This window comes from Cryptomeria japonica, chromosome 11 (assembly GCF_030272615.1).
Source record: "Cryptomeria japonica chromosome 11, Sugi_1.0, whole genome shotgun sequence".
In the NCBI taxonomy this organism is placed as follows: Eukaryota; Viridiplantae; Streptophyta; class Pinopsida; order Cupressales; family Cupressaceae; genus Cryptomeria; species Cryptomeria japonica.
The window spans coordinates 192847375-192857427 of NC_081415.1; the positions used below are offsets into that span (position 1 = coordinate 192847375).

At 33.4% G+C, this 10053-nt stretch overlaps 1 protein-coding gene across 2 annotated transcripts; it reads left to right on the forward strand.

The window, feature by feature from the left end:
• Positions 1-1727: 1727 nt before the first annotated feature.
• LOC131071111 (pentatricopeptide repeat-containing protein At2g13600) lies at positions 1728-4875 on the forward strand. Of its 2 annotated transcripts, XM_058006820.2 has the most exons (3): positions 1728-4229; positions 4427-4582; positions 4668-4874. In XM_058006820.2, the coding sequence occupies exon 1, from the start codon at positions 1847-1849 to the stop codon at positions 3953-3955; it is 2109 nt and encodes a 702-aa protein (XP_057862803.2). In that variant the 5' UTR covers positions 1728-1846; the 3' UTR covers positions 3956-4229; positions 4427-4582; positions 4668-4874. The 2 variants fall into 2 exon arrangements, with proteins under 2 accessions (XP_057862803.2, XP_057862802.2); XM_058006819.2 differs by having other exon boundaries at positions 4427-4875.
• Positions 4876-10053: the final 5178 nt, after the last annotated feature.

Sequence of the window (10053 nt, forward strand, 5' to 3'; positions counted from 1 at the left end):
TCGATGATAGCAAAATAAAAGAGTGTGAAATCGTGCGTATAATATTAGAAAAGTGAAAACCTAGGGTGGGGCAGTGTATTTGCGTATGAAACTAATGTGGTAAAAGGCTTAGTATTCATTTGCCTCATAGTTTTCCTTACTTTCATGGTCAAAAAAATCAAACAGACGAAAGTGTTTTGATCGTCTTGCTTTGGCTGCAATGAATTTTGAACTATTGATTGTAAAAATCAGCTTGTCCATCTCAACGCCCTTTGGCGTAATTATGAAATTCAAGTTTTCAAACACATCTAATCTGGCTCTAAAATGATATACTTGAATGGTGTCGTTTTTAGATCCAGAATAACTACAACCCAATTTTCCTGGTTGTGATAATTTTGCCCTTTATCATCTATTAAAAACCTTTTAAATTTGGAGATTGTGAAGCAATGATGAAACCCACATTGTATGGGGAACAAGTTTCATATCAGTCATTCCAAAACATGGATTAGAATTAAAAAAAATGATGTATAAATAGTGAAAGTTTAAATTTTGCATTTGGAAATAAGAACATATAACATGTTCTTATATCTCAACAATCGAAACATTGATGAAGGTGTTGAGTTCAAATCTTCTTCAATACACAAAAAGATATTAAATAAGCTTTCAAGATTAAATTTCCTTCTAATAGCCTTATATTTCAACATATTTCTTTACCCAAAATCTCTAATAATATGAAATCAATAACAAAGAATGTTTTAGAAGTGTCAATATTCCATATTTCTCAAAAACATAAAATACAACAAGTATCTAGTTGACATATCCCTTCTATGATAATAGACATGTCATCTCTCTTGTTGGTGGGCAGGATGCCTTCAAAACCTGGTGGATGACACACAATGGGGGCAATAAAGGATAGACTAGCTTGTGGGTAGTAGAATATCAAAAAATATGGAGAGGTTAGGTTGAAATGTGAACTAATATTAGGGTTAGGTTTAAAGTGTTTGTGTCTTATGTAATTTTTTAATAATTTATAGATCTAAAATGTCTACCAATAAGATAAATTTCATATAGTTTTGGGATGATTAAGAGATAAGAGTAGTTATATTTATTTAATTGTTAATATTAATACGTTCAATTATTGATGGAAGTGCAATCAATAATTAGGGGTGGTACTTGATTATGAAGAGTAAGGGGTTAGAAAAATGATGTTTTGGATACTTTTTATGACTGCATAAAAAAGACATCAAAATTGATAACAACAATTTAAAATAACTAGTGAAAGGAGACGCTCTAAATTTGTTAGAACCAATTAACATTAATAGATTAGATTTTGAAAACATGAAGTTAGAATGTCAATTAGGGGAAGAGCACCAATAGCCATTATAGTTCCAATATCTATGCATTCCTTGTGCATTCAACCCCCCAATTACTAACTCTAAAGAAACCCAAAAATTGATAGCTAAAACCCACTAATAAAATTCACATGTTCCAATAAGCTGCCCACTTTTTAGCATTTTGGGGTATATTTAAGTAGGCATCAAGTCACACTTTGAAATGTTTATTGCTTTCATTCTAGAGTGTGCATAGCGGATCCTATAATATGTGTTGTTACTACTAGAAGCCAAAATAATAGCCATAAATAATTAGATCGAAATCTCATACATCATTTACTTGTAAATGCATAATCTATTATGACTACTTATATGCTTCCCTAGTGAATTCTCTCCACTAATAAGTAATGAGCAACGCCTCTCCTAAGACCCCATTTTAAAAATGGGGTTTTGGAAATGGAGGTTGAAGGATATGTACGTAATATTGGGTTTGCAATCAACTAAGAAAATGGGGGAATGGAGTTAGCATTCATACAATGATAAAGCCAATGCCAGCGCCATCCATCAATCTCACGGCATTATGTAAACAGGGTCGGTTGAACGAGGCGCTGCACATTCTCCTTACTTCACACAACCCACCTGCATATTCTTCTATATATCTTCAACTATTACAAACCTGCATCGTCAACAATGCACTTTCACAAGGCAAACAAATCCACTCCCTCATCACTCACAGGAGGTTTCTGTTTACCACATGTGCGTTTTTTCAGAATAATCTCATCAACATGTATGTCAAGTGTGGTAGTTTGGTAAATGCACGTAAAGTGTTTGACGATTCGATAGAACGAGACGCCTCATCATGGAACACCATGATTGCAGCTTACAGAAGACATGGATGTCCTCAAGAGTCATTGGAATTGTTTTATCAAATGCAACGAAACGGTATGCAACCCGATCAGTTTACTTTTGCTAGCATACTCCCAGCCTGTGCCAAAATGAGAGCTTTCGAACAGGGCATTGCCATCCATCAAACAATAATTGAAAAGGGGTTTTTGTCAGATGTTGTTGTTGCAAGTGCTGTGGTAGACATGTATGCAAAATGTGGAAGCATACACAAGGCACGGGAACTGTTTGACAGAATGCCTGGTAAAAATGTGGTCTCTTGGAATGCAATGATTGCAGGATACGCACAAAATGGTGCTCTGGAAGAGGCCTCAAGGCTTTTCAAAGAAATGCCTCAACCAGATGTCGTCTCATGGAATTCCATGATTGCAGGATATGCACAAAATGGGTTTGCTGAAAAGGCCTCGGAGACGTTCAAGCAAATGCAATGTGCAGGTTTAAATCCAAACTCCACAACCTTTATCATCATTCTGCCAGCTTGTGCTAAAATGGGAGCTGTAGAACAGGGAATGCACACTCATCAAAGCATAATTGAAAGTGGATTTGTATCGAATATTGTAGTTGCAAATGCGCTGATAGACATGTATGCAAAATGTGGAAACATTCACAGTGCACGCAATGTATTTGACAGAATGCTTCAAAGAGACGTGGTTTCATGGAATGCGATGATTGTAGGATATGCGCAAAGTGGTGTTCTTGATGAGGCTTCAAGGCTTTTCGATGGAATGCCTCAAAGAAATGTGGTCTCATGGAATGCGATGATCTCAGGATATGCACAGAATGGGTTTGTTGAAAATGCCTTGGAAACGTTTAAGCAAATGCGCTTGGCAGGTGTAAAGCCAGACTCAACCACCTTTGCTAGCATCCTTCCATCCTTTGCCAAAATGGGAGCTTTAGAACAGGGCAGGAACATCCATCAAATCATAATTGAAAACGGATTTTTGTCAGATGGCGCAGTTGCAAATGCCCTTATAGACATGTATGCAAAATGTGGAATTATACATCAGGCATATGAACTGTTTGATAATATGCCTCGGAGAAATATAGTCTCCTGGACTGCAATGATTGCAGGGTATGCACAAAATGGATATTGCAAGGATGCCCTCAAACTGTTTGAACTAATGAAACACCGTGGAACATGCCCTGACAATGCGAGCTTCTCTTGTGTTTTATTTGCTTGCAGTCATGCAGGTTTAGTGGCTGAGGGCTGTAAATACTTTAATAGCATAAGTTATTCTTATTGCATTACGCCTACATTTGATCATTATGTGGGCATGGTTGACCTCCTTGGCCGTGCGGGTTATCTCGAGGAAACACTAAACTTTATTATCAAAATGCCATTTAAACCTGTGATAATTGTGTGGATGTGTTTATTTGCTGCCTGTAGATCGCATAAGAATATGGGGTTAGGCATGTTTGCAGCAACACGCCTCTTTGAACTGGATCCTGAAAATGCCGCGTCTTATGTGCTTCTGTCAAACATCTATGCAGAAGTAGGCAGGTGGAGTGAGGTTCAAAAGGTAAGGAGATTGATGAAAGACAGAGGGATTAAAAAAACACCTGGATGTAGCTGGATCGAAAGTCATCAAATGGTTCATGCCTTTGGTGTAGGAGACCAATCACACCAAAAAACACAGGAGATATATGCAAAGTTGGAAAAATTGTCTTGGGAGATGAAGGCAGCAGGGTATTCTCTAGATTCAAAACATGAACTTAATGATGTGAAAGACGAAAAAGAATAATTCCTCTGTCACCATGGTGATAAATTGGCGATTGCATCTGAATGTTGAAGATTGCCCTGAGAATTATTAGATTTGTTAAGAACCTTCGAGTATGGGTTGATTCCCACACTGAAACAAAGTTTAACTCAGATTGTTGCAAGACAAACTGTTGTGAGAGATCCAAACTGGCTTTATAATTTGAATTAATGGTGGTGCTATGTGAAGAAATCTGTAAACATAGGCTTGTACTATAACGTGCTTCACGTCAGACTTGCAGTGGCAAAGAAGTCATCAGGTTTTTCTTTTCTTTATTGATAAGTTCTTTTTCATCTGTGTGTTCAGACATCTAGAGTTTAGACCTTGCTGTTGATTTAATGAAATCAGATATCTTGAATGCAATGTGTGTTGCCTATATATATACTGATGTGAAATATTTATTAAATCCTTGTTTTTATATACCGTGGAGGAGCCATGACATTGAGATACTTTCAGGAAACCTGCATATCTTGAATGAAAAGCTGGAAGAGGTGGTGGAAACTGGGAAAAAGTAAGAGAGGAACACTTGAAATAGTAAGAGGAGGTGGAAGCAGGAAAAAGCAAGATAGGAACACTTAAAAGAAATAGAAAGATGCCTTCCTAGTTAAAAAGGTGAGAGAAGGGTGTATAATTAATTCATTTATTTTATCTCTGTCATTTTGTTTGGATTAATTGTATTGATCTGTGTTTATGACAGGTGTGTTATTGGGAACTAAATCACTTATATGAGATTATGTACTCAAAATTTATACATTTGGCATCCTTTTGATATGGCAGAGTTCTAATGTTTCTTTATATCCTTTTTCTTTGTGGAAGGACTGATAATGTTCGTAACTTGCATGTTTATATTTTTTTTTATTAATTTGTTTTTAGGTAAAAGAAAATTTTTAGAATGTATATATGTAAAAGTGAAATTATAATTTGATGAAAAAATTGATCACACTGTCAAATTCAGAAATCATCCAGATAATTTATAGTGGATTGTAGAAATTTCATGCATTTAATTATAATTTGTGTTATATTAAAGTTGGTATGTATAATTGGTGCTTGAAAAATGAGTATAGTGATGGGTAGTTTGAGAGGAGAATACAATTTTTCTATGTATAAGTACATATTTTATCATCCATTGTAGTTGCACGTATGTGCTGTAAAAAATGAGATTTATTAATTGATATAGACAAGAAGAGGGCTATGAGGTTGCCTTAGAAGAGCTAAATAGGTTACCACTCACTTTTGCTAGATGGGTTGTACTGTGGAAAACGAATGGAAACACATGATAAGTACTTAGGGTCAACTGAATTGTAACAATAGAGTATTTGTAGTCACTATAAGTTTTAAATAAAAGGAATTTAAGAGGATAATAATCACAAAAAACTTAGAAGCAATGTTTTGTAGGACATCTATATGATTGAGAGGAACGCCACAAGTGTATATATTATAGCATGATCAAATTGGATACTTTCTTCACATGTTGCAGCCCCAACAAATGTTAGTAAACATCAAATACCATGTAACAAGATAAGAGAGATATAAAATATTAATTAAATTGGAGGTGGGAGAGTGCAAGGATGTATTTTGAAGAAGTTTATGGAATTGATTGTTAAGAATCAAGCCTTGAAGAGGCAAATTGATATTTTGAAGGTAGGAAGTGTTCCTACCATTCAAGGGCCATCTACTTCTAATAGTGCATTTGCTATTGACAAGGAAGTGTTGATTTTTGAAATAAAAGAATTGAAAGAGAATATTGAAGAGGAGAATAAAATAAAAGCATCTCTTTCAAATGCAATCATAATAGATATCATCGGCATCATAGGGTAAGAAGGATAAATTTGAAAAATGTTGATACTTACAAAGCCTATTGTGATCTAATGCCTAATAAGGTAAGACATAAGCGACATGTTGATCAATTGAAACCAATTCAAGATAAGTGGTTGCTTAGGACTCAATTATTGATTGATTTTCTCAAAAGGTCATCTAAGGCAACAATAAAGCAACCAGAGTTAAGAGAGACATATAATATGAATAAGGTGATTGAAGAGGCAGTGGTGTTTACTATGAGATTTGAAGTGTAGATTGAATAGAGATTAAAGGTCATTGATCGGGTAGAATGTACTATGATACCTAGCATTAATGATAATCAAGGAAGTCTCAAGTCACTTTACCAACGAAAAGAAGAAATTGGCTCTTTGTTGGGAAAAGGTGCATAAAGATGATGAGTTGAGCACTGGAAAAATGAATTAATTAATAGATGAGCTTTATTCTTTTGAGTATACTTGTGGAAAATTTCAAAAAGATTCAAGGTCATTGCTTGATTCAAGGTATGTTGCCAATGTGGAAAAGCTTGAAAATATGTTGAAGATAACATGGCCAAGTGATGAAGTGTTTTTGAATTGGCAAGAAGAGTTTGGCCTTGATGAGGATGAGCCTTGATTTTGCCTTTAGGTTGAGAGTAAGATTTGAATTGATATGGGAAATAATGTTTCCCTCAAACCAACATACAACCTCAAATTTTTGCCTTAACAAGTTTGCATCAAATAAAAGAGGAATTGTATTAGCAACACTTTACAAGGAGCAATTTTCTCTTTTGATTATGGATCTTTCCATTTTTCTATTTTTTGACTTCTTGATTGTCAGGATAATTTGTAATTTGTTTCTGACCCATACGGGATGTTCTTCCCAGGTGCCTATGAACCAGAGCTCCTTGTCACCACGTTTCGACTTGCATACATCTTTTTCGTCTAGTGTGATGCTCTTTGTTGGCACTTGGCAACAAAACAAGTCAGAAATTACTTAGGTTCATGGCTTGAATCTTGTTGCTCCCTTATTTTGTTATACAAGGGAATTCATATCCATTGAGTAGGGTTCCTTTCTCTGATACTTTTGGGGTATGATTAGGTTCCTTTCTTGTAATTTTGCTTTGGAATTTGTAGAGAATGTTTTGTTAAGGAGTTGTAGAAAAGGGAAATCATATCATAAAGAATTGTAGCATTTGTTGAAACATATAATTAAATGGAATATGGAGTTTATGGTGAAATTGTCTCCCATGTGATGTGTTGGTTCTTTTGAATTTGTGAAGCAAGTCTTTGTCATTTCAAAATTGTGAGTTTACCTTATAATTATATTCTAGTTTTTTACTTTATTCTAAGGGAGTAATTAAAATGATTTGAATCGGAGTATGGGAATTTAACACAATCATTTAGGATCTAAAATGCGAATTTAATCATAAATGTTATGGGAAGTTTCGTGTTGAGTCCATAGGTTTTATCATTTGCATGCTACAATTGTTCTTGATTTGATGGACCAAAATCTATAGCCTTGATAAGGCACTGATCAATAAAGTTTTAAGTAGGATTGCAAGGCACTCTTTAAATCATAAAATAAAAAAATATCTTTTTTTTTCATGTTCTATTTTGTTTTAGTAGGTTAGGGTTTGTTGTTCCTTGATTTTGAGAAGAACTAGTATCCATCAAATTTAGATTGAAAATGATTATAGGATGAATATGGACAACATATAGCGGAAAATATCTACCCAAAACAATATTCAAGGGTTTAAAGCTTGCATAGTTAGGATATTGTTAAGGATTACCCTCCTTGGTCTAGCAAAGCCAAATGTTTAGAAGGTTGAAACTTTAAGGTTTAACCTTGTCCGTTGGTCATCAACTTGAAAATCCTTAAGCATAAGGATAGCTAACTTTTAGAGAGTTTCAAGGAACTTGGTGGAAAAACACCAACAAAGTGAATACGATTGTTTTTTCCTTTCTCTGTTTCCTTAGTCTCCACATTCTTACTTTTCTTTATCTATCCCTTCAAATCTACAAATCCTTAATAGGAAGGTATCTTTGTCCTACTAGGATTTATCTCTATAACTAACATGAGGGGTTACAGGATCTAATAAAATACTTTTTGGGATGTGGTGGGAATCAATGATTTTACTCTATTATATTCTACAACAATTTAATGTGATTCCTTTGTAGTTTGCCAATATTTTCCATTAACTTCCTTACTATAGTATCATTAAGTAATGTCGTGGTTACTCTTAAGGATACTACTTGAGTAGTTGTGTCACTCGGTCTTCTTACAATCAAATTTATTATAAAATGATTTATATCTCGAGCTATTTAGAGTTATTTACTTTTGAGATCTATTATCAATATAACTAAAGTTTCAAATTTAGTACTAAATACCCAAAGTAAAACTCTTTAGCTTTCTTCCCAGATGTTAATATATTTGTATCATTAATTGTCCTTACTATTGTATCCATGGCTATTGTAGAATCTATATCACACCATGGTAGGAGTAAACTCCCACTTTCTTTGACTAATCTCCTTTTCTCCTTTAGAGTGATTTTTCTAACATCAAAGTTAATGTCCTTTAGGAAATTTTAAGATACCTCATTAAAATCATCCTCTCTAATTTGCCTCATTTCTACATCCATTACAAAAAAATATTCTAAATTGTTATTTGATAAAAGAGCCTTGAGTTTATTATATTTGATGAATTGGTCATCAAATAAGAATTATTTGCATACTAAGGCTCTTACATCATCTATAGCCTTACATCCTCCTTCCAAATTGATCAATGTCCTTTCTAGAGGGGCATCAATCAATTTAAGTCTTTGAGGAAAGGAAATACCTGTTTCAAATTTTCTCATTGTCAACTTGGTTTTCCCCAACTTCCTCTATAATTGGATAATCAACCAAAGGTTGAACTCTCTCTTTTTGATTTCTTGTTTTTGCAACATGCGCCATTAGAGGTTGAATAATATATTTCTCAAATACTTGCATCTCTTAGCATTTTCCCCCATAACAAGATTTTGACCAACTCATCTTGCAAAAGTTCTAAAAGGCACAAATTACAAGCTATCAAAATGATCCAACATCATTTGCATCCTAAAAATTTGATCTTTGATTTCTATAAATTCTCCCTTGTATCTAACATCATAAAAATATCTCTTTCTTTCTCCATGACAGATCTTGAACCATTTTTCTCTTCTATCATCATTTTTTGTGTTAGTTACATAGTTCCTTATAACCTCTCTATATTTGAACTTGAGGTCATAATTCCCAAGACACCACCACCTCCCCATTTCCCCAGAGATAGATGAATGCAATTATTCATCTTTCTTGCTTTAGAATAATTTAGAATAGTTTTTTAGATTTTTAGTAGTATGTAACACAAGTAAATTGTAGTGGACCAAATGTAGTTCATATTTTATGTGATTTAATGTGAGGGTGTTTGATAATCTTTTGTAGATATTTGGGAGATGGATGTTGTTTTGATTAAAAGATTTATATGTTCAGTAACCTACAACTTTATAATTCTTATTAGTAGAAGCATTAACTAGTAAGGGCCATGTAACTGAGTCATATTTATTTTTATAATAATGATAATGATATGATATTGTTGTCAATCAAAAAATAATCTACCCAATATAAAGTGAAAGGTACTTCACAACAAAGTTCCTTTTTGAATTGAGAAAATCAAATATACTTAATGTAAAGAACCATGCTAGCTCAAAATTTCATATTTTATTCTACACTTAAAGTTGATAGTTAAAATATTCTTCTTAAGGATCCTTACAAAAGTTATTTTTTAAGTTTCTATTATATAGAAAAATGTATGTTTATCATATCAGTCAAACAAAATTCAAATTGATTAAGACTAAAAACAATAAAGACGTAACTTATAAAGGTTTTAGAACTTAACAAATTGAATCCTCCTATTAAAGTATTTTTCCTTATATTTGAACAAAAATCCAAAAATCAACACAATTATGGTTGAGGTTTGGTTGAGGTTTGTACACAAACTTCCATTTTAGGCCACATAAATTTTGGTCTCTAATATTATTTGTTACCTTTTGCAAACATTAATAAAGGATCTAATTTGATCATACTATTATATATATTATATTTAAAGCACTTCTATCAATTATAAGGATGTCTTATATTCCTAACAAATTCTTGGGTCCTCATTAGCTTCAACTCTCTTTGTTTCAAAGCTGCAATAATTAAAATATTTTATTTATGTTAGTGAACTAGCCCTCACTCAAATCTTCTACTTCTCTTTGTTTTCCAAGACCCTAT

Coding starts and splice junctions, on each gene's coding strand:
- LOC131071111 (XM_058006819.2), top strand. CDS start 1,847: ATGATAAAGCCAATGCCAGCGCCATCCATCAATCTCACGGCATTATGT.